This window comes from Zingiber officinale, chromosome 4B (genome assembly GCF_018446385.1).
Source record: "Zingiber officinale cultivar Zhangliang chromosome 4B, Zo_v1.1, whole genome shotgun sequence".
Lineage (NCBI taxonomy): Eukaryota > Viridiplantae > Streptophyta > Magnoliopsida > Zingiberales > Zingiberaceae > Zingiber > Zingiber officinale.
Genome location: NC_055993.1, coordinates 91863655 through 91888547, shown reverse-complemented (window position 1 = coordinate 91888547; position 24893 = coordinate 91863655). Strand labels below are relative to the sequence as shown.

Sequence of the window (24893 nt, the reverse complement as noted above, 5' to 3'; positions counted from 1 at the left end):
TGAAGAAGGACATCGTGGAATTTGTAGCTGGATGTCTTGTTTGTTAGCAGGTGAAGTATGATCACCAGAGACCTGCCGATTTAATTCAGCAGATTCCTATTCTTGAGTGGAAATGGGAACTTATTACCATGGACTTTGTGGTGGGTTTGCCGAGGACACGACGAGGGCATGACGCGATTTGGGTAGTCGTTAATCGATTAACCAAATCTACACACTTTTTAGCGATCCGGAAGACTGATTCTCTGGATCGATTGACAGATCTGCATTGCCGAGAGATCATCGGATTACATGGTGTTCCTTTGAGTATTATTTCGGATAGAGACCCCCAGTTCACGACTCGTTTCTATCAGAGTCTGCAGCCGGTGGTAGGTTTTGTCGGACACCCACCCTCTGGGATGAGGTTGGGAAGGCCCAGTTGTTGGGACCTCATAGAGCCCAGCATGAGGCAGAGTTGGTCCGTACTATTAGATGGAGGATGGCAGAGGCGTAGGACCGCCAGAAGGGTTATGCAGACCGGAGTCGGAGACTCTTAGAGTTCTCTGCAAGTAACCATGTATTTCTGCGAGTTTCACCCACGAAAGGGGTGAAGAGATTGACCTCAGAGGTAAGCCAGCTCTGCGGTACGTTGGACCTTTCCAAATCTTGGAGAGGATTGGAGCGGTAGCTTACTGGCTAACATTACCACCGTCCTTGGTAGGCGTGTACGACGAGATCTACGTGTCTATGTTGAGGAGATACTTATCCGACACGACGCATGTGCTGACAGATATCTCAGTTTCCGTACAGCCTGACGTGACCTACAAGGAGGTTCCGGTACGGATTTTTGACCGGAAAGAGTATTAGTTGCGGAACAAGACTATCCGACTGGTTAAAGTCGGATGACAGTATCATTTGGACGAGGAGGTTATTTGGGAGCTCGAGGATACTATCCGAGCTCAATACCCATTTTTTTCATTTGAGATATGTGATTTTATTTACCGTTCAGCATTTATACTCGTTACCTGTTGTTGGTATTTGCTGATGGTAGATAACGAAATTTGGGGACCAAATTTTTATAAGTGGGGGAGAATGTAAAATACCGGAAAAAAATGACGAATAATGATGAGGGAATTTTCCAGAAATTTTAGAAATTTTTCTGGAATTTTACGGAGCTCGTATGGACGAGTTAATGGGGATAAAAACGGGACCCGGGAAAGCCTGTTTAGGTTACCCCATTTAAGTGAGGAAAAGTTGAATTTACTTATTTATTTTCCTATTTTCTTCAATTTCTTTCTCCCTCGCCGAACCACCCTCACCGATCCCTCCTCGCGCCGAGTTTTCTTTCCCCCACCGAACCCGTGCCCTAACCGCACGGGGCGATTTTCTTCTCCTTCTTCCCCTCTGCCTCATCGCCTCCTCGCCACAGAGATCTGCCTCCGCCGCTGAGATCAGGATGCGCCGTTCATCCTTGTGAGCCGACCGTCGGCCCTACTCCTTATCCCCGACGCCTTCTTTGCCCGAGGGTATCTCCGGCGATCCACCTTATCTGTGCCTAACTTCCTTCGGTGCCGACCCTACTCCGCCCGACGCCGCTGCCTCCTCTGTACTCGCTCACTCCGACTTTTTCAGTACGAGCAGTGGGGTTGGGAGCTAGTGTTGGTGGTTGTCGAAGATTGTGATGCTGCAAATAGTTTCAACTCTGTTGCCACTGCCAACCTCCGCCAACCTTTTCTTTCTCTCTCGCGGTTCCACAGCCGCCGCTGCCGACAACCTCAAACAGGCTAACTTTGTTGCCTCCGTCGGCCACAAGACTCTGGCAGCAATTTACTCCGACAGAGAGAAAATAGCTAGCAAGGTGAGCAGTTCTATTTCTGTGTGATTTTCGGCCTTGGTACTCAATAGATCTTTATATGGATAACAAAATCCAATCTATAGTACTATAGTCTCGTTGAATTCTATATAGCATATGCTGATTTAGGGGTTCTCGACCTAGAAGGAAGTAGCTTCAATTGATACCGGCCAGAACTTTTGACAGCAACTCCTCCGGCCGAGAGTCTACAGAGATGACACTAGTTTGGGGTAAGTGGGGTTGTGAATCTATATGATGCTTGGATTTGCTTAGTAGATGATGGAATTAATTAATTTATGATTTATGAATAAACCTAAGATTAAGGTTAGTTTTGGGGATACTCAGTCATCGTGGTTGATTACAGTCACCCTAATCAGATTAGGGATTTTATTTAGCTTGTAATTAACTAAATACATTATGTGGTTACAGGACTTTGATTCGAGACGGTGTCTCAACGAGGGATCTATTTTGGATTGAACCTTCATATTGGAGGCGGGTACCTCTTGACTTATCTTTTATGATATTGTCTTTGGATATGCATAGTATTTTATAACTACAAGCAATGAACATGTTTGCCTTTGGTATGTCACTGTTTGATATCCATAGCATGTTAGGTTTATTGCCTGTGACGTATCCGTGCTTATATCATGTGATTTATTGCCATGAGTACTGTATTACCATGAGTATCTTAATTTCTAGAATAAGTGACATACCATGTTTTACTGAGGTTAGGACTGGGTTCTGGACTTTTGGTTTCAGTCATGTATATCGAGATTGTCTGATACTTAGGTTTTATGTCATGACTGGCTTGTGTACCTCTATTTGTATATCGTATATGATTCGTGTACCTAGACCTTGATTCTTGATATGTGCATATTGTTGGTACATATGTTATGGAAGGAGATATGTTTAGGATCTAGGTTGTTATACCATAGAGGACCTGTATGTCATAGATCCGTGGATTGACCTACTGATACTGTGGTACCCATATTATGTATATATGGATTTTTCTATGCTGATCAGGATATTCCATACTTATTATGTTCAGGACATAGATTTTTGATATTCTATCTGACCTGTGTACTATAGATTTTGGTATGTGACCATCGCTTTTACAGTACCCATTTTGTATATATGAATATGGTTATGTTGATCAGTTTTTGTTATGTATAGTGACATGCATCATGATTGCATGCTGTGGGATTGTCGGCTCCACTATGGTTGAGCCCATCGCCAGTTACATGTACTGCACACACCCCCACTCATGGTTTAGTGGTATATCAGGCAGGTGTGTGGCGGTTCTACTGTTTGGCTCCGTTGGTCATATGACCCAGCGTGGTAGCCGGCAGTCAGTTCCGCTCTGTTTGGCTCCGCTGACATTTAGTGTAGTAGCGTAGTAGCCGGCAGACGGTGGACTCTGTTTGGCTCCGTTGGTCAGGTGACTCAGCGTGGTAGCCGGCAGAGATACCTCTCCGTCATCGTGTACCGGGAGTTGAGAGCATTGATCTCCCCCATTTATGATTTGGGGTCACAGGACAGGAGTACTCCGACAGCATCCTGTCCACTCGGTCACTCATCAGGAGTAGTGACGACAGAGTGCACGGTTGTCACAGCCCTACCCACTCGGTCTCACCATTTGTGTGTGAGATGACTGACTAGCGTCAGGGGTGACCAGGACGCATCATTAGCATCATATGCATTGATGCATTTATATTCTTATGACTGTGTTTGCTGCATTTGGTTGCTGCATTTTGGTTGGATGCATACTTGTGACCTGCATACAGGATTATTGACACTTTTGGTTTGACGACCCTTTTGTCTGGATAGGAGTTCCTGGTGAGTACAGCTTCCTCAGTTACCTTTCAGTTTTGTATATTCCCTATATATGATTAGGAAGCTGTATTCCATGTTTGTTGCTGTTAGATATATCTTACTACTCATGTCCATTGGTATTCGCTGAGTTGTTGAACTCACCCCCGTTGACACTATCTTTTTCAGGTACCAGGTGTCGCTTGGAGCATCCTGTCTGCTGGTCCCCACGTCACATCAGAAGACTTATCGGTTTCACGTATGTTTTGTTTGTTTTATGTATCAGTTGTTTAGCTCTGTACTCTGGTTTTATTTTTGGAGTGTTGACGTTGTTATGTGGTATTTTGTATTTATGTTATTGGTTGTGTAAGTCTAGCCGGCTAGCAGTTTTGTGTTTTGGTTTTGGTACAGCCGAGTGAGCTGCTTTATTTTTAACTGCGTGGTTGTGTCAGCCAGAGGCTGAATTTGATATTAACTGCGTGGTGTTTGTTTTCTTTTATTGTTATTATTCCAGCCGCATGTGGCTGAGGTATATAGTGCTTGTAGAAAAGTTTCAGATTGTCCGCCGTACAGGGGAGATGCTGCCGAAATTTCTTCGGACAGAGACTCCTCCGGGGCGTGACATATTCTTTTAATTTTCATGTACTGTTGGTGCTTATAATTCCAAGCTGTGCGTGAAATAATTTGTGTATTTCTTGTATACTTGTTGAACTAAAGAGTTCAAAAATAAGAAGTTCTTGAGGATTTTTGATAGGATTTTTGTGCATTAGGATTTTTCATCAATAAAGAGAGTTCTATCAAATGGTTTGGGTGATTATGAGTTATTGAGTTTAACACTTGAACTTGAAAGCCATTGTTAGCTTTTTTTTGTCGAAAATTACATACCTTAATCTAATTTATGTCTTTTGTCCATGTTGGTATTGTTCAGGTACAAGAAAAAAAAATCATGGCATCTGGCTCTTCATCAGTATCATCTTTCATTCGACGACGTATGAACGATGAGCAATCTGAAGCTCCCCACATATTATGTAATTGTGGGTTACGAGCTATTCTCCAAACATCATGGATAGAATCTAATCCAGGAAGGTGATTTTTTCATGTCCAAAATATAGAGTACGTTTTTGTTATATCAACACGGTATTGTGAAATTTTTTAATTATTGGGTTTTGATTAAGTTTATTTGAAATTCAGCAAAGGAGTTGTGACTTCTTCTTATGGTATGACCCAGAACCATCAGAGAGAAGTAAGATAATTATTAATGAGTTTAAGAAGAATAACAACAAATTAAAGTTGGATATTAGTGAATTGAAGAAATGTACTAGTTACGAGAGTAGAGTTGAATACAAGGATGTTATGGATGATGGGAACAACAATCATGTAATAATGCAGTTGAGTGATGAAATATGTTTATTTAATAGGAAATTTAGAGTTGTTATCGTTGTAGTTGTATGCACTTGGATTGTGATGATGAATATGTGGTTGATGTAACTTTTTTTTTTTTTTGATGTAATTTGATATTGTGATGTAATTCTAAATGGTATGACGCTTATGTGACACTTGTGACATTGTATTAATGGCATTGACTTCGTGGAATGGCCATGGTTCTATTAATTGATCTCGAAACCTATGTTACTCAGACCCATGTACGACTGTCCAACACAGATATGGATTCAAGTATTTGACAGTAGTTAATCATTTTTATCATCTAACTTATGTTTTGCTAACATTTGATGGTATTGAAATATGATGGCTTATTTTTCCAGAAGCACTTTTTGACAGAGTGTTGGATTATGATGAGAAAGTTCGAAAACAAGTTGTTGCTGTAGTTTATGATGTGGCTTGTCATTCTTTCAAAGTAATTCCAATGGAGATAGCTAGTTTTGTGGCTGAGCGTCTGTGAGATAAATTTGTTTGTATTTCATTTCTTTTAATGCTTATTTACTTATTTTTAATGTTGATTTCCTGATTTGAACTCTTTGTTTTGTAATCATCCCTTAGTTGACTCTAAAGAAGTATACAATGGAGAGGCTTGTTGATCTACATCAATTGTATTGCTTGAAGAGCTCTGATAGTTCAACAAATTTGGATGATTGCAAATGGATAACAGGGAAGAAAATCTTGTTTGAGTCATCATCCACATCGTCGTTTCCTCCACATTGTACCTCTCCTGCACAAGAATTGAAGTTACTAGGAAAGAGGGAGTTGGGGTTGATCATGAGAAACTACAGGGAAATAATCAAAGAAGGCACGTGGATGGATTGAAGTTTCCAATCCAAATTTGTGTAACTACTTAATTAAGCTCACCAGATTTGCTTCGAGGAAGCATGTAATTACAATCCATCTGAATTTACAATCAAGATTTAAAGATAGTGAACACATTGATCAATAATTACAAACATTATTAAGACAAAATGATAAATTCTATAGCTTGATAATTTATATCAAGACAAAATGATAATTCCAACTTTAAATCGGCCAGCTCAAAACCAAAAAAAATGATAAACATAACTTGATAAGCCACTTCTGTAACTTTAAATCAGTCAACAAAACAAATCTTAAAATTTTGAGGCTAAATTTTGTAACTTGATAAGCGTCACAATCTTCAAAATTTTGCAGGTTGTTTGTCCAACCAAGCAGCTCAAAACAAAAGAACAGACAAAATCACAGGATGAAAAGGTTTTTCTGCTAATCAAATTTCTCTTGTGCAAAACATAGTTGAACCATCCGCAGGGAATTTGCTAGCTGAGTAAATTAAACCATTCGTTGAGACATGAAAGGATAATTTTATAGCTTCTCAAAAGTGGACAAATCCAGCCGAATGTCATCCAAATACCAGCCATATATCACCTATTACCAACTGAGCAAAACCAGCCGAACTTTAGTTTAACACTAAAGAAGTAAACTCAAATCAACATGAACTTTAGTTTACCACTAAAGAAGTAAACTCAAACTAGCTCCACCACAATTTTGATTCTTCATCCATAAGTTTTCACAAAATCCAGCCCATCAAAAATTACACTGGTTCCAAATTTTACAAAAACCTTAAAATGCACAATACTTGAAATTATAGCATTACATACACACTTTAATTACCAAACCGAAGGAAAAAAGTCACCATACCTTTTGTAGCATTATTCCAGGTAATTTGTCGGAAAATAACCAAGATGAGATGGTTGATGCACCTATGACATAATAGTATCAAGTGTATACTCAACTGTAAACTATTTAAAAAAACCAAGCTAAATTACTAAATGGTGTAATCAGCTAACTATAGCATCAGTGAAAGCAATTCAAGTTGCAATCAGTGCAGCAATGGGAAATGCAGCTAACTATAGCATTAGTGAAAGCAATTCAAGTTGCAATCAGTGCAGCAATGGGAAATGCAGCTAAATATAGCATCAGTGAAAGCAATTCAAGTTGCAATCAGTGCAGCAATGGGAAATGCAGTTAACTATAGCATCAGTGAAAACATTTCAACTTGCAATTAATGCAGCAATGGGAAAGATTATGAACTTGTATTAAAAATAAATACCTAAGAAAGTTGTGATGCTAATAATGGTGGGAATTGAGTCTCAGTCATACTAACACTATCAACGAAGCTACCAATTGTTGGCACGGAATTTATAGGCTAAAACAAAAAAAATACAGTTTTAGATAGTTATAACATAAATTTTCTTAGATTAACATAAGTCAAACAAATACCAACTTGTTGATTGATCCGGTCACATTGTATGATGACCATGTTGGAAATAATTTGATCTACACCATGTGTATACAAAAAAAGGGACTGATTTAAGTTGTTCAAATTTAACAACAAATAATACCAAATAAATAAAAATTTGGAAGTTATGGAGTATAAACCATTACAATCGTTGAAGCTTGATTTGTTTTACTCGATGCTTTTCTTTTCCTTGAAGTCTTCTCTAACCCACCTTTCAACCTTTTACATGAGATTGTTTTCTTCTTGGTTTTAATTCCTTTCACTCCAGTAGAGTTCCCTTCACCGTAATCAAATTTCTAAAATTCTTGGCTCACTTTTGATTGTTGGATATTAGATTCATTAACTTGTAACTTATCATCTACCATCTTACACAAGCTCAACATAACATCTTTAACAACTTTGTAAGTGTCATCTCTTTCTACTGCATTGGTAACCAACTGAACATTCAACCCACACAAATCTTTGTATCGCAGATTTTGAAGTACTTTTGGATCCAAACTAGCATTGTTGGTCATTTAATCATTAACTCCAAAATATCCAATTTTTACTTTCCTTGTCCACCTTTTCAGTATATACTGACTTGGAATCTTCATGATATTATTCCACGTAAATATTTTCAGAATATAAGAACACAAAATTCCAATAAATTCATATTTTCTGCAACTACACTCCATTTTTTCAGACTTCTTATCATGTGTAACTATATGATGGTTTTTCTTTTTGTGAGGAGTAACTTTATATTTTGTAAATGTATCAACATCCTCCCAAATTCAAGACTAGAATCATGATATAAGCACCACTCTTGTTGAAAACACTTATATACATCAAGAGTATAAATTTCACTAGCGTGCTTTAAAATCTCAATTAGAAACATTAAATATGGAACAGTTGTACTTGATCTGAAATCAACTTTTAATTCCTCATATCGACAATCATCAAGGAGTCTTTGGAAGTGATTGAAGAAGTCTAAAAACTTGTGTTTATAAGTGACATATTTTTTCACAATACTATTCATGCTCTCACTTCTTTGGGTTGTAGTCATATCTGCACAAAACATTTACCGTCCATATACAAAAGCCCATTTTTCTTTTATGTTGTACATGCGCCTCAACCAATCATTGTCTTCAAGTGCATACTTGGCCAACATCATGTTCCATGCTGAAATAAAATTTTCATCAAAATCATATACACATGAGGTAAAATCTTTAACAACGTCTCTAAACTGAGAAAAAACTCCACTCAAATGTATGACGACATTTTGATAAATGTGTCAAATGCACAAATGATGATGGGTTTCAGACCATCTAGAAGGTAATGCCTTTGCCATTTGTTGCATCTTGATTTGTAAGAATAATAGTTGATTTTTTCTCACCCATAGCTTTAGTTAATGTATTAAACAACCACTCAAAAGTCAAATTAGTTTCATCATATAATAAAACAGTGCCAAAAAGTATCGATTGTTTATGATGGTTAACACCCACAAACAACGCAATTGGCCGACTTTTATTATTGTTTCTATAGGTTGTGTCAAAGCAAACAACATCTCCAAAATTAGCATAATCAGTTCTTATCTTAGCATCAGACCAAAAAATATTAGTAATCAAATCATCTTCATCAACTTGAATATCATAAAAAAAATTAGGATCATCAAACACATTTTCTGCAAATACTCCAATACACTCCCTGAATCCCCAACTCTCATATTTATTGTTCTTTTTGATCGTAAGTAGTTTTTGTAATCCTCAGGAATAAATCCTAAATTCTCCTTCTCATATACTTGTCTCATCATAAGATCATGAGATGTTTTTGGGAGGATTCCCACATCACTTGCAATCTCAATCTTTTTCGTTGCAGAAAAAGATATATTTCTATGACTTCTATAGAGGTGAGTTTTGTTTGGACTTGAGAGATAATGATTATGCTCTTTAACAAATTACACCACAGTAAACTTGCTATTTTTCCGATTACTAATCTTCATTTTAGCCTCACAACCAAACCTAGTTTCATCACGACTTGCTTTGACATAAAGATCTCGTTTGTCTTTTCCTCTTTTTCCTTAGGCACAACAATAAAAAACTCCATCAAGTAATTTACCCGATTTATCATTGTGGATTTACCTCTCCTTACACCAAATCTAACTTTTTTAGCATATGCCAAATAAAATTGATATGCATCTTCTTCTGTATCAATTCCAACCCCATTTGTGGTATATCCAAATCTGTTTCAATGTTTAAGCCTATAAAATCAAACAAACAAAGAAAAATATATAAAAAGTAAAATTCGATATATTGAAACTCCATACATTCCCAATATGAATCTTATTACTTTCATCAATAACAGCAAAGTCACCTTCCCGAGTAGCTTCATTTTCTTCAAAATTCAAATGACGACAACTTGTAGATTCACCCTACATGATAATTAATTTGATTCGGCTGAAAAAAAACAATGAATTTTGGTCTAAAAAATGGCGACAAAAGAAGCATCTAAAAATAACAAATTTATGTACTTCTATCAAGTATGCCCATCTTGGGCTGTCAAGAAAGAAAAATATATATAACATCAAAGAAAAGGTATGGAGGAGTAGCAGCACTAAGAAATACACAAATTGTTTCATGCACAGCTTGGAATTATAAGCACCAATAGTACATGAAAATTAAAAGAGTATATATTGCTATATTTAACTTTCGGTAGCAGAAAACCAGGCAGTGTTTCTTGAATAATTAGCACACAAATTGTAACTAGTTGTATTTTGAGTAGACCTTGAAAGAAAACAAAGCACTATAGTGTACAAAAGTCTCTTGACCATAAAATGAAGCAGGAGATTCTTAACTCATGGTCGTCCTAATTACATTTTAACTCCACCATTGTTATACCAATTCCCCCAAATAACTCTCAGGGGTTTGAATTCGACAATACTCATGCTGGTGGGCGACATTTTGTATATACAAAATCAAATTTTAAATATAGACAATTTAGGTAAAATAGAATTATTGTCGTGCTACTAAATAATGTTCCAAGCAAACAAAATTTAGGTTTGCAACTAACTGATATGAGAAGTTTTCAACCATTATTACCTAATCCAGGGAGGAAGGCGGCTGGAGGTGAGGGAAGTCGCTGGAGGCCACGGGAGGGAGGTTGCTGGAGGCTATGGGAGGGAGGGAGGTCGCAGGAGGGGGCCGCTGGAGGCCGTCGCGGACGCTGGAGGTCGCGGAGGTCACTGGAGGTCGCAGGAGGGAGGTCACGGAGGTCACTGGAGGTCGCAGGAGGGAGGACACCGTGATGCTGGAGGCCGCGGGAGGGGAGCCACTGGATGGAGGCCGCAACAGGGAGGTCATCGCGGGCTGTGGAGGTCGCTGGACCGGGACAATGTTGGAGGGAGGCCGCGGAAGGTTGGCGATGCGGGAGGGACACAACGTTGGAGGGATGCCGCAGGCGACGATGGAGGAGACGCTGGAGGGAGGAGAGTTCGAGCGGCTAGGGCTTTTGGGACTTTAGGGCGTTGGCGCGTGCATGCGCTTTGCACGTGAGAGAGAGTTTTATACTTGCTATGTGGTCAGGGAGGGACCAGGAATTCCTGGTCCAAAAGATCCGCCCCCGAAACAATATGTTGTCGGAAATTTATGGGATATTAGTTAAATTTAAATTATACTGAATTAAATTCAACTGACAGTCGAGATGACCTGAGCGGATAATCTTAGACGGTCAGCAGAGGCTGGTTTATGCTAATTACTGAGTGTAGATTGAGCTTCGAGTCCGAGCAACAAAATCCGAGCGGACTTAATGGCCGGGCGGACAAGTAGTAGATTGGCCGAGCAGACATGCCGAGCGGTCAGAGAGGTCGGTCGAGTGAAGCAGATAAGTTGAGCGAGTTGATGCCGGTCGGGTGAAGTAGAAATGCAACCCGAGCGAGAAGTGTCGATCGGTCAAGTTGAGTCGGTCGAGCAAAGTTGCCGAGTGGGCGAGCGGAGAGGCTGACTGGGCAAGTGGCCGATCGGAAGAAGCAAACATGTCGAGTGACTGAAGAAGCAGAGGAGCCCGAGCGAGCGAAAACCTCCTGAGCGGGAAAAAGGACCGAGGTCTGCGAGAGTCGTAGTTTCCTTGAAACAGATTCACTCACCTCCGGCTATACTTTGAGGCTCACTAGGGTCTTCTGTTTCACAGGATACAATGGTTGACCGTGATTCCCACCAAACACTGATGGTCACGACAAACTGAGTGACACCCAATTGCTATCTGCTGAGCAGGAGTTGCACGACAGATGAGGAGAGCTTATGTTGCTGTGTGTCCTCTGCCTGTGATCACAGCCTCCTTATCCGTTTCATCCATTATCACTCGATCGTTTTGATTTTGTATTAATCTCACAGCAAAAGATTTACGTGGCAAAATGTTAGTTGTTCTACTTGGACAAATTTTGCCCCGATCGGTCCGACATTCGACGCACATAAGTCATGCCCGCACACGAGTCAACATGATTCAATACAATCCGAGCCCTGAATTTGTAATCCCCTGCTCACCTACACATGAGAAAGAGTTTCTCCCTATATATTTGTTCATATTCTCAATGCATATGAATTAATATAAACCAACCAACATATCATGAAGCTTTCAATGTGAAAATATATATATATATATATATATATATATAATATTTTCTCTTTCTTAATTTTTTTCTTCTTCTCGTTGTAACGAAGCAATCGCGCCTCGTCGTCGTTGCCACCCGCCTGTCTGCCGCCCGCCTGACCCGCTGCCCTCCGGACGCTCCGGAATCCGGCAATGATCCCGCCGGAATCCGGCCGCGATCCCACCGGAATCTGGGGCGATTGCGGCCGGACTCCAGACGCTATCGCGACTGGACGCTCGCCACTGGACGCTCGCGACTGGACGCTCGCGACTGGACGCGATCGTGCCAGATTCCGGCGAGATCGCGGCCGGATTCTGGCGTGATCGTGGCCGGAATTTGGCGCGATCGCGGCCGGATTCCGGACGCGCTCGCGACTGGACGCGATCGCGCCAAATTCCGGCCACGATCGCGCCGGAATCCGGCCGCGATCTCGCCGGAATTTGGCACGACTAGATCCCCTCTCAACTCGACGGTGTGCAGCGACAGCAACCGCGATCTCCGACGGGTTCACCCCTTGGCCTATAGTATGGGTGGGTCCAGGCGGCCGGAGGCCGCCGGCGGTGGCCAGATGGCCGGTGGCAGGGCAGTGGCCAGATGGCCGGTGGCAGGTGGCGCGGTGAACTGGTTCTCGGCGAAACGAGAACGAATGAAGCAGAAGAAAAAAACAAAAGAAAGAAATTTTTTTTTATAAAAAATTAATAAAATAATGATATGACATTTAGTCCGTAGCAATCCGTAAATAATAGTCCGAAGTATAACATTTTTCTCTCTCTCTATATATATATATATATCGTCGCATAACCATGCAAGATATGATGATACTAAGTACATGAGATCCAATAATACTCGGTGATTGTGAAGTATTATGCAAACAAGATTCTTAGACATGGACAAGTGACTAAGGTTCAACGTTATCAAGTGAGACTATAAAAGAAAGAGAATGATGATTATGTAGGAATTCTATTGCTTTTTAATGCTTTATTTTATTTTCCTTCTTTTTTGAGAGGTAAAGAATTTTTTTACATGTAAAGAAAAGGCAGTATAAATCACCATCCGCAAGTTGTCAGTCACAATCATTTGACGTCACTCCATGATCGCCAACAAATACACAAAACAACAAACTTTCAACAAAGATACCAATATTACTTCGATTGTACATAATATCCAACACATCTCACGCAGTGACTAGTTCAGTATATATTGATAGGATCATACAGACCAAGGATGTGACGGTCGACTCCAAACTGGGGCGGTAGACACTCCATTAAAAGGGAAAAATGAAGATTTCATCTGCCAAAGAGGGATTTGATCCACCAAATGCCTTTGGTATCCCTGGGAGCTGTGTCGGCTTCCGGAGGAGGATCGGTTTGGGGCGTCTTGTGCAGTTTCTGGACGTCATAACCCACTTCTTTAGCTTTCTCCACCAACATGTTGTATACTTCCTCATCCAGGTGGGTTTGTCTGCACAGAATCTGAAGTAACGCATGATAAATCAACTATGTGAATGTAAATAAATCATAATGATATTTCACAGTAGAGTTGACTTTGATATTCATTTCCTATAAAATGTTGAGCAACTAAATACAGCACCATAGACTACGTGCCCAAAGAGCGAAACTAAATCGGGTAAACTGCAAGATCAAATATTCAAATACTGCAACCAAACATTGTCCTAGTATTAAATTGGACAAATGTTTATTTAAGCAGCAATGTAGTCATGAAGAGTTGCTGAATTTAAGTGTTAGTTTCACATTCAGTTAAGCCTTACTGAATTGTGGTGGTAAATTTAAAATGTGAAACTAACATTAAGTGCTGATTGTTGTAAAGTAAAACAAGAACCACAACAATTAGAATTTGAAACGTGTAATAGACATGTAAATTGGTACGCAGTATTTCAAAAAATATCTTTATCTGCAGATAAAACAACATGCTTGATATTCAAACTGACAATGTAATAGCAAGAATTCCATCAAATTGAAGATTAATTGCTTCCTCTCTGAGCAAAGTAATGGATCATCATCTTCCATATTTTGTGCATTGATTTGTTCTAGTCACTTGACAACACTGAGGTGTCAATGGACTCAGAATCAATAGCCAACTCAAAAAAAACCCACAGATCATCCCATTTTCTTTCTCAAATTTGAATTTCTCAACCTGGAATTGCATTTCCAATAGAAAGGCATTCCACATAGCAGGTTACATTCATCCATGAGTTAATTGACTTTGCTAATGGTCTGGGATCCAAGAATTGAGACATTAGACCATTAGACTATAAGAAACCCATGGATGAAGTGTGTTGATTTTACATGAACCATGAATTCACAGAACGTTGGCACCCTCAAACTTGATACTTTTTTCAAGAAAAGTTAAGAGTGAAAAGAGTAAGTACACCTGCTTTCCCACCTTCAAAGTAGCAAGTGTTGAGAAGATATCAGAAAGCAGATGTACAATATGGTCCACTATCTTGCTAAGAAGGGTACCATTGTATTATCTTTAATAAACAAGCAGGGGTCATGCAAGTTCAACTTTCTCAATCTCAACCTACATATTGATCTATCTTTGCGAAACACATGTGACAAACCCGAGCAAAAAATTTTCAACAGCATGGAATTGAATCCTACTTTATATCTTATAACTTTGTTAAACACTTATTTTGCAAGTGATAAATATTTCAGTTATCAATATAAATAGTTTCAGTATTTTAGTACTAACTCTTTTAAACCTTGTTCAAAATAACTATGAATCCTCGAACATATTTGTGCAACATGTGAAATGCTGCTTGTGAGGTAAAGGCAATATAATCCTTTCTATAAGTTAGAACTTGTTTAAGAAATTAGTGGCATTTATTGATTGCATGCTAATCTTTTTTTTTTTTTAAAAAAAAAATAGATTTTAAGTACTCTTGGCCTATGCTTATTCTCTTTTCATTATTATCTTGCTGGAATTTATTTATTTTCGGCATTGGGCATATGTTAGCTAACTTATCTCAACTCTCCTAGTCTCCTCCCTTCCTAGTTGTATAGTCAACTACTCAACTGACATTACCATGCTTTCCCTTGTCAATCTTCATGGTTAAATTGCCTGATCCACTAACGAGATAAGTAGATCACGAGTGGAATGTTAGACAAGCTAAATGTGAGAAAGACAGCGATGATAAGGCCGTAACTATTTCCATAGAAACGCAGGCACAAGATACCTTCGGCTTACTTAGGATCAAACTATTCTTTCTAATCCACAGCATTTGTCAGCCGAAGCCATACAAATGTTGCATAGCAAGTTTGCACATAGGAGTATAGGACCACACTCTCAGTCTACCATAAAAAAAAAATATGATCTCTCTCAAACTGAAAAAATCTCTCTTTTTTTTTTTGATAAAATAATTCAACAACATAAAGAAATAGGGTTTCTGCCAGATCCTCACTTCCAAATTGAAAAATGCATATAGAAAGGCGAGCGAGCTGCATACCCAGAGGTAACTGCGGGAGGGCTGGCCGATGAGCGCGTACTGGTAGTCGTCGTCGATGTAGAGCACCCAGTAATCTCCGACGACAGGGAAGATGGGAAGGAAGGGTGGCACGTAGAATTTGACCTTGAGCTTGGCCTCGTCGCTGGAGGGGTCGGCCTTATAGGCCGTGCCCTCAATGGATCCGCGCCTTCCGCCGCTCCAAGTCTCGTTGAGGACGTTCACGGTGCCGTCGGACCGCAGAGTGTACGTAGCCCGCGTGTCCTGGCCGTCCCGCGGCTGGAAGCGGGAGGGGAAGGAGGCGATCTCGTACCACCTCCCCATGTAGCGCTCCAAGTCCAACCCTTTCATCACGGTCATCTCCTCCTGCTTCGCCATTGCTGATTCTACTTGAATCGTCGCCGAGCTGGGGTTTGATTTATAGCGGCGACGGCAGAGCGGGGCGACGTGGCGGCACCAGGACGGCAGGTTCGGAGGAACACCGTCTTATGGGTACTTCTGGTTGGTTCGAGATGTGGTTTGCCGATGAATCACGACCGCCCATGGGGTAGTTTCTTGGGCACGAAGGCTCCTGTCCTTTTCTTGAATTATTATTTTGTCGGTTAATTACGATAAAAATGCATTTTACTTACTCATGATTATCGGATACGCTCATAGTTTTTTTTGCTTTATTGTTTATCGAGCGGATATTGATTTTAAAACCATTAACTTCCACCAACGGTTTTTATTGTAGCAATTAAACAAGATTCTGGCCAGATTCCAATTTAGCCGATTCAACATAGAGATCTGGTCCGTTCCAGATTTAATTATTATCGAGTTCAAGCATAACTTATTAAATAATCAAAACAGAATTCAGGATAACGCCAGCGATATCCACGATCTGAAGACTTGCCCGTCGTCATTCATGCCCACGCAGCCCGAGCTGCCAATAAAGATCGTATTGAGAATTATTGCAAAAAATTTCATGAGTATATACGGATTGATAATTCAATCGATTACCTGCTCTTGTGACGCTCCAGCGGCTGTCGTCGTATCCGATCGACCAAAAGAAGTATCCCCCGAGGCGGCGGCGGCGCGCGAATCTGACCTTCCTAGCCGCTGACCAACTGTCGTCGTAGCCTATCCAGCTAGTGCCGGCGTAGGAGTAGGCCGCCGTCATCACCCGGTCATGCACCACCGTCGCGCTGTTGTTCCGGTTGAAGTCCTCCACCGCCGAGTACACCAGCACGCCGAGGTCACCCGGCCCCACCCCCACCGCCGGCGCGCCAACTCCGTGCTCCGCCGCGTCCCGCAGCTCCCATGTCCGACCGTAGAGCGGCATCCCCAGCACCACCTGCCTCGTCGGCATTCCCGCCGCCACCCAGGAATCGACCCCGTAGCTGCCGCTGATGTTGCTGTTTGGATCGTACCACGCCGCGTGCTCTCCCGTCGCCGACGTGTCCCACGACCCATGGAAGTCGTAGCACATCAAGTTCACCCAGTCGAGCGTCGCCGCCATCTGGGACACCGGGTACGACCTGCCGTCGCCGAGGAAGAACCGCGAGGCGAAGTAGACAGCCGCCGTGAGCAGCAGCCGCGGCCGCCCCGTGGAATCAGCCTCCCGCTCCGCCGCGGCGCGCCACTCGAGGAGGAGCGTCGCCAGGTTGGCCATCGCCCCTGCGTCTTGCGGGAACTCCCAGTCGAGGTCGAGCCCGTCGAGATCGTAGCGGCGGGCCACGGCGATGGTGGAGTCGATGAAGGCGGCGCGCGCGGAGGCGCTAGCGGACAGAGTAGAGAAGGCGGAGTTGCTTCCGCCGCCGCCGATGGAGAGCAGGGCTTTGACCGGCGGCTGGCGGCGGCGCCGGCCAGCGCAGGAGTGCGCAGCGGCGGAAAAGTTCCGGAGCATGAGGTCGTCGTCGGCGGTGACATCGAGGCGGAAGGTGGAAGAATCGACTTGGACGAAAGCGTAGAAGAGGTGGGTGAAGAGGGAACGGTCAATGGAAGAGGGCGGCGAGTAGGAGAAGGTCCACGTGGGCCAGTAGCCGGCCCTGATCGACGGATCCGGAGTACGATATGCGATAACTGAAGGAGAGAAGAAGAGGAGGAGAAGAAAGAAGACAATGTGTTCTTTCCAAGTCACCATGGTTGGAAGCCCGATCTCAAACATAATAGAGTGAGCTAGCAATTGATATAAACCGCATCACTCGAAGGCGAATGGGAAGTCAAATTCGTTCACTAAATTCTAGTTGACCAACGCATTATTATTGATCAAATGAAATGCTAAAGCATCAATACAGATCCACTAGTTGTTTGATTTAATATTAAGAGAGTTTTTTTTATATCGAGATATTTCCTGATTAAGACTGAGTTAATATATAATTTATTATCATGACAGGCAGGAAGTAGGAAAACGATGCAGGTCAAAGTCAGCTGTGATCCATGGCCAAAAGGAAGAGCACGAGAGAGCGCATGATTAACGGGATGGCCACCATATAATAAGAGTCGTCTAGTTGTCACTAACGCGAGCATGTGTTGCTCACAAATTTTTAAAGTCAAAGCAACGCTAGTGGATGGTTGCTGTAGTGAATAATGGATTGTGTTATTATCCAACTCCAATCCGGCGGCCCACCACCCCACGAGCCGCCTCCCGGCCGGTCGGACAAGGAGGGGCGCCACCGCCCGGCAGTGCCGTTCCTCCACCTCCTGTCCAGTTGCGCCGCCCTTGACATGATCTGTTGTCTCTCTAATGCGATGCGTTTGACTGTAATCTGTAATACAGCTCGTGAAGAACAAATCTACTAGTTCACAATTCAATGTATTCTAAAAGGGTGTTCCAACTACAATAGTACGATATACATCATAAAAACAGCTGCCTGAAGAAGCAATTTTGCAGGCAATGCCCCAGAGTGGTCATAAATATTTACAGATCAACTCATCTTGATCTATATGCTTCAAATTTAGTTGTTACTTTATGTTTACAAAAATACTCCTGGTAGATACTAGAATCAGCCCTGCTACAATTACATTCCCGTGGCAGGTTGTTGTGAGCCCGCAGCAAGCTAAGGGCATGAACACCATGTTACGATGAATCACTTTGATAGAGCACTAAGCTGGTTCGCGTGGACGAGCAGTCCATAGCGAGCTAAGGGCACGAAGGCGTTGGCAGTAGTCACCAAGAGCAAGTAGACCTCGTGCAGCTTGTCGAACTGTGAGAATCTTGTACATCTGCTGCAAGGCTTGTTGCCGAAGGTTATCCGCCTGTACCGAACATGTAGCATTAGGTGATTATTCTACTGGAGCGACACCTTGCAAATAAACTATTAACTTCGTAACAATCTAATCTTAGTTGATACTATAGATAGCCATTCCTAGGAAACCTATATATTCATAATTTACTGATCATAGTGAAGACCTCAAGATGCAAAACAATTAAAATGATTAGTAGAAGAGCATGGGAGAAGGCATGCCGAATTAAACAGGTATAATAGTGTGTTATATATATTTATTTCATATTTCTAACCACCTCACTTATGCACCTCAACCTTCTCATCTCTATGTTATTTTCTAAATAGTTTGGTCGTAGAAAGGAAGGGTATGCAATATATATATAGTACCCCTCCATGTATATACCTAGTGGTATGACAGATTAACATGAGCTCTATTAGCTTCGAATCTCTTGTCTAGAAAAATTACAATCATAGCCAAAATGAAACTTTAGAAAAGGTTCATACGAGGGACTTATTACCTGGTTCACAAAATTCACAAAAGCCTCTAGTTTCCCCATTGCATTCACCATCTGTCCCATGTAATTCGCAACACCATTGGAACCAGAGGCATCAGATGCCAGAGACTCAGCTAGAGTTTGTTGAAGTTTATCCATTCCTTGTGAAAGTGCATCCTCAGCTTGGGCTGAAGATTGTTGCAAGTTACATACAGCAAGAACTTGTTGCTCTGTCAGAGGATCTAGCTGTGGTAAGAGAACCTAAAACCAAGAATACATGTGTGTTAAACTCCACTATATCATTGAATTTGTGAATGCTGCAACACCAATGAAATGGCTGGTCTACTGATGCTTGTGTTTCAATAATAATGGAATGATAAGTTTTGAAACCTCCTTTTTCGTTGGAGAAAATAAACCGACGCTTTTCATATGCTAGATTATATCGTTGATACAGCTTTAAATGCCATACAGGACAACTAATTAATTACTCCTACATACCTTTAGAAGTTCTGAAGGCCGAAAACCTCCAATCCATAGGAAAAATCGTTCAGCAGCTGTCTTCCACATGCCAGACATGATATAGAAGACATCAGATTTCCCAGCAATTGCTTTAATTCGAAAGAGATTTTCATAGTGATTCAATCCATTCTCTACAAGCATACGAAGCTCTATATCAGATACATGTGCTTGTAGAGCAGCTCTAAGTTCATTGGTTTGTCGGTTCTGTTCTTCTACCCAGTGTGCATATTCCATCTCAAATGCAGTAACACCTAATACATAAGAGGATCATTTAGGTGTACATTAAACTACATCTCTGAGACAAAAACCAAAGGCTATCAGGGAAAGCGGCATATAATGGTAGAACAGAGCCCAAGCAGCAAGTTTCTAAAAGCAAAGCAGTTGATCAATTTAAGAATTAACATGTTTTTTCCTATTCCATGTTCGTGCTAGACAGTTCAATAGTGAAATGCATTATTTACTTATTATCTAACTTGCGCCATATATTTGAGTTTGCTATTTCATTTGTAGAAAATTTCACAAGGTAAAAGAAAAAGGGTAAATTATCTACCCTGGTATGGTTAAGTTCATTTCCATTTTTCCCACAAATGAATATTCTCTCAGGTCCTTGATATTTGAAATAAGTCTGATTGAAACTCTGGCTATGGCACTATGTTACAAAAAATATTTCAACATTAATAAAGCTATTAGATAGGCGAAAGAAAAAAATAATATGCACTTCACCTGAGTTTACACTGCCTGATAGGCCAAGAGTTGACTCTCCTGAATTCCCACCTATGTATACACCCTGCAGTTCAACAGTACTAAATTGGTTTTTTTGGAGTAAACATTTGTTTCTTGTAGGACATCCTTATACCTGCTGCCTAGCCCGACCAAGTTCCTGCTCCATCTGAGCTAGTTTTACACGACTTGATTCCAACTGTTGAACATAAGCCTATGAAAGAGCATAATATAAGTTGGCATATAGGTACCACCATGTGAGCTTTTAGTAATCAATCAATTATAAAATTAAAAAACACCTTTTTTCTTAGACGACTTTTTCGAGCAGCCTCTCTGTTCTGTGCCAGTCGTCTTAATACCTATACAAATATTTCATGAAATGGAATTTACTACTTCTGCAACATAACAGTTCTACATGCTCAATATTTCATAGTTCAAACAGGTTGAAAATTGGAATTTATTACTTCTGCAACATGCTTGCAAGTTTTACTTTCCAGAAAATATTCAGTTCATTATTTACAATCTCAGTTCACATCTCTATAGTCAAACATTGTCCAAGCTATTGATCATAGGTAGGGTTGCACATTTATGACATAGGTGATAACAACTAGGAGAGATTACAGTTTAGGAATCAAGAACTAAAAACACAAGCTGTAGAAGCAACCTCCTTAGCAGAAAAGGTAACAACTCAAAATTGGATGCCATTTCAGGTATAGACCTCAAACTTAAGAAAAACTTAATGTCCACTTAACTGAATGAGGAAAAAGGTTGTGGGTGTATAGAATCTTACTCTACTAAATGAAGATGTATGTATCCATTGGTTTGAAATTGAACATTCTCTTTCAGAGTCAATCATAAAACTTAATTACAAGAAACATACATAAATGATAATGAAAGACTGCAAAAAAATCTTGATTTGTTGCTTTCTTTGAATCATGTTAGTTTACAACCTAATTTTCTACGCTCATTTATAAGTTGTTATGCTGATAAAATAAGAACCCGATGGTATTCCAAATCACTGAATCAATGAATGATTTTCTTCATTAGAAGAACACAGTGTATTAAAAAATAGAAATGATTAATCATCATATTGTAGGTATCTGTCTCATACAGAGTGGTAAGTGCTAATGCAAATTTGATACCTTCTCTGCAGGCTTGTTGGCTTCCTGGTCATATTTTTTCGAATGCCGTGCTGTGGTATGAGGACCATCTTCTAACTGTAATTCCAATATAAAGTTCAAGTAAATCAACTAACAGAGGTGCCACCAGATAAAAAAAACTGATTTGATATCTCTTACCCTACCACCGTGGTGGACATTGCCGTCCACCATTGCTGATGATGCTGTATTTTGGCTGCTGTCAGCATTTAAGGAATTTCCCCACATGCCTATCTGGTGATTTGTTTCATATATTCCCATCTTTCTAGGGGAAGCAAATTGAGATGATGTAGAGCTCATGCTACTTGAACTGCGAGTGAAATAAATGTCAGTTTACCCAAAAAGATGAAAATGCTATGGAAAATTAAAAAGAAATAAAACGCCATGAAACCATAAACTAAATGTAGAACATCTCTAAAATGGATGATTTAGGAAGTAATGCAACCACTGATTACAGCAAGGCCCAGGTATTTCACAAAATTGTACCTAGATGTGCACTCCAAAAAACTTGATTGACAATAAGCTACAATATATTTGATTGAACAAATATATAAATTAACATGAACTCAATATGAACCACAAGCAAAGCCAATGCTAAACATAAGATTTTTCCTCCTGGTAATCTTGTCAAAATCTAATTTGCTAAATCAAGGATTTTTCTATAAAGAAGCATCGGAGTCCATTATCCAGAAGAGAGGTTACAATATGTAGACGCCATTAATTCAGTACAAACTGGCTTTCAGTTTAGTTTAAATACTCATCCTTATATGAAATGTAATTTTTGTAAAAAGAAAATAATTGATGGAATAATTAGGAAGGATGAAAATGAATTCTTGTAAGAGTTTTAGATATGTTATTCAACGACTCGCAAGGAGATACCGATGAAGATATCATAAAAGGGATAAGAAGGGATGGTAAAAATGGAAAGAATTTTTCCGAGTCTTGTATGATTGTCATCTTCTTCTTATGCTAAAAAGAATTGGACTATAAGGAAACATCACATATAACAACATTAAATCAGCATATAAGAATGCTAAGGTGAACTTGTGAGTTATTATAAGATAGAATAAAAAATACTAATTTGTAGAGTAATTTGGTAAAGAAAATATCCAAAGATGACTAGTAAATTACTAAAAGTAAAAAAAGTTAAATTTATTAGAATGGAACGTGTAATTGGTACTTGAAAACCAAAGAAAATATTTGTATGATAAAAAAAATATTTAATTAATTTGAATATTGTTAGCTATATAAGTAATTAAAGGATAAAACCACTTGTCAAAGAAAATAATGTCATCTATCCCCTTCTTTCTATCTGCGCATGAAATTACCATGCAAACAAACTAACTATGAGTTGGGCTCCCAACAATTCGCGGTCAACTACATATGTTATGCCGCTAATGAGCCAGAAACCTCAAAATTGTCTAAGCCAATTTCTCAGTCTCTCTACGTTTGACATGGGAACCCTGCTAAGATTCCTACTTTTGGCCCGGGTGACGAATCAAGATCATCTAGTTGGCATTAAACACCATCCCGAGACAAATCAGTTAAAAAATTACTCTCAGAGCAAAGACAAAAGGAATCCAATGTTGCAATAAGTGAGAATGATCTGCTAAACCCAAAGACCCTAGCTTTGTTAGAATCGGTAACCCAAAAGGCAAGTACGAAGCGAAATAATACATAAAAATCTTTCCAAACAAACTAAAACCACCGTCCACCATTAAATCCAATCCAGAAAATAGAAAAGATGCAAATAATCTATACTCATCAACAAACCTACTATTGCAAAACATCAACGACTATCTTTCTGCCATAAATGTTCAAAGTTCCAAGACAAAGAGACAAGAACATGAAACCAAAGACCGAAAGGGGGGAAAAGGAACGACTTTGGAACCTCAATGCTGCGCGAGCTTCTCCCAGCTGGGTTAGAGGCATCGAAGCAGAAGTCGGCACATGAACACGTGGAACCCTATCTCCCAGCACTCATCGCCATCCCTATCGACATCCCCATCCCTCGCCCGCCGACCGGGATTGCTTGCTCGCGCGAGCAGGAGAACGAGATAAAAGGAAGGAGACGAGAGGGCGGACAACGGAACGAGCTCGAAGAAATCCACGAAAACGACCGGCGCCTCTTTTGTCAAGCTGCTCTCCGTTTCCCCCATTTATTTTATTTGACAAAATTATGACACAATAATCAATCCTCCACCTTGGCGTGCAAGCCGTCGTTACTCGTTACTTAGCGACGGTGGAGACGTCAGGACTGACGTGGCGGCGGGAATACAATAGCAAACGCTTCCTTTAAGCCGCTCCGTCGGTGCACGCTAGACTGCCACCTCATCGTGACGTCATCGTTCGTCACCATTGTTAGGTAGGTCTGGTTCGACCGGCCAGTCCCCACCTCACCGCTCCGATAAGCACTCCAGAAAAGTTTCATTTTGGCCCCAAAATTTTCGATTTTACATAACTAGTTTCTAGAGAATGTTATTTACCCCTTGAAAATTTTAAATTCATTACGTCAGCTTCACAGGGCGTTTGGTATGTGTACCGAATTAGAGCACAACTTGGGTCACGACAAGTTATGAAACATGGGCTGGGCTTTCAGGTTCCTCGTGTATCAGCTATGTCTTCTCGAAATTGAATGAGAAGAGTAGACCAAGTTTATCCACTTAATTATTTGTTGCTTTTAAAGTAATAATACAATATGATTTATGAAAGTATTCCTAAACTGAAGAACATGTATCATCATCATTCATCACCATCAATTAAAAGCATAACTCTTACCGAAGAGTAGGATGATGTAAGGTGTCTTCAAGACAATCTCGGTAAAGCTCCATTACGCTCCAGTTTGTTTTCTACTTCATCTGTTGTTTTACAAAGCAAATAATTGCCACCCCAAGTTTTCTAAGTTGATGAAGAATAATCAAATTGTTAAACTAATGCTACACTAATTATCTTCTGCTAAACTACATGTGTAAGTTTGACAAACATTGAAAGGAAAATTTGGAACTTTCAGAAATGGATGGTATCTTTAATATCCGAGGAAAAAAAGAATGCAAAAGTAAAGAAATTTACTTGAGCTATTACTTTCGACTACATCATCTAAGAGTGTTGTGCAGGAAGAAGAGATGGACACTGAAGCTTATGAGAAGAAGGCTACTTTTGCAGAATTGCCAGGCAATTTTTGTAGTCTGTATAGAATCGAGAATAAATAATGGGGAAGGGAAAGACAAAAGACAAAAACAAAAGGGAAAAAAAAAGTCTGCTTTCATTCTGTGAATCAGTACTGTATTGTTCGGTACTCGTAAAATCTTTCATTATTTTAGGATTAAGAAAAGTTTTTTTGTTCAGATATTAAAAG

General features: G+C 40.3%; 3 protein-coding genes across 5 annotated transcripts; all 3 read right to left on the bottom strand.

The window, feature by feature from the left end:
• Positions 1 to 13101: 13101 nt before the first annotated feature.
• Positions 13102 to 15932, bottom strand: LOC121975514 (temperature-induced lipocalin-1-like). Its single transcript, XM_042527212.1, has 2 exons — positions 15446 to 15932; positions 13102 to 13451 (listed from the first exon to the last, which is right to left on the bottom strand). Exons 1-2 carry the CDS (start codon positions 15818 to 15820, stop codon positions 13266 to 13268), a joined length of 561 nt encoding a protein of 186 aa, XP_042383146.1. The 5' UTR covers positions 15821 to 15932; the 3' UTR covers positions 13102 to 13265.
• A 199-nt stretch (positions 15933 to 16131) lies between these two features.
• Positions 16132 to 17598, bottom strand: LOC121975512 (class V chitinase CHIT5-like). The gene is made up of 2 exons (XM_042527207.1): positions 16442 to 17598; positions 16132 to 16364 (listed from the first exon to the last, which is right to left on the bottom strand). Exons 1-2 carry the CDS (start codon positions 17586 to 17588, stop codon positions 16345 to 16347), a joined length of 1167 nt encoding a protein of 388 aa, XP_042383141.1. The 5' UTR covers positions 17589 to 17598; the 3' UTR covers positions 16132 to 16344.
• A 622-nt stretch (positions 17599 to 18220) lies between these two features.
• Positions 18221 to 24759, bottom strand: LOC121975513 (transcription factor TGA4-like). 3 transcript variants are annotated; one of them, XM_042527209.1, is made up of 10 exons: positions 24608 to 24759; positions 24317 to 24396; positions 21680 to 21848; positions 21524 to 21598; positions 20681 to 20740; positions 20518 to 20595; positions 20385 to 20448; positions 19641 to 19912; positions 19167 to 19403; positions 18221 to 18679 (listed from the first exon to the last, which is right to left on the bottom strand). In XM_042527209.1, the coding sequence occupies exons 2-10, from the start codon at positions 24367 to 24369 to the stop codon at positions 18527 to 18529; spliced, it is 1161 nt and encodes a 386-aa protein (XP_042383143.1). In that variant the 5' UTR covers positions 24370 to 24396; positions 24608 to 24759; the 3' UTR covers positions 18221 to 18526. The 3 variants fall into 3 exon arrangements, with proteins under 3 accessions (XP_042383143.1, XP_042383144.1, XP_042383145.1); XM_042527210.1 differs by having other exon boundaries at positions 24620 to 24669; XM_042527211.1 differs by lacking the exons at positions 24317 to 24396; positions 24608 to 24759 and adding an exon at positions 23430 to 23711.
• Positions 24760 to 24893: the final 134 nt, after the last annotated feature.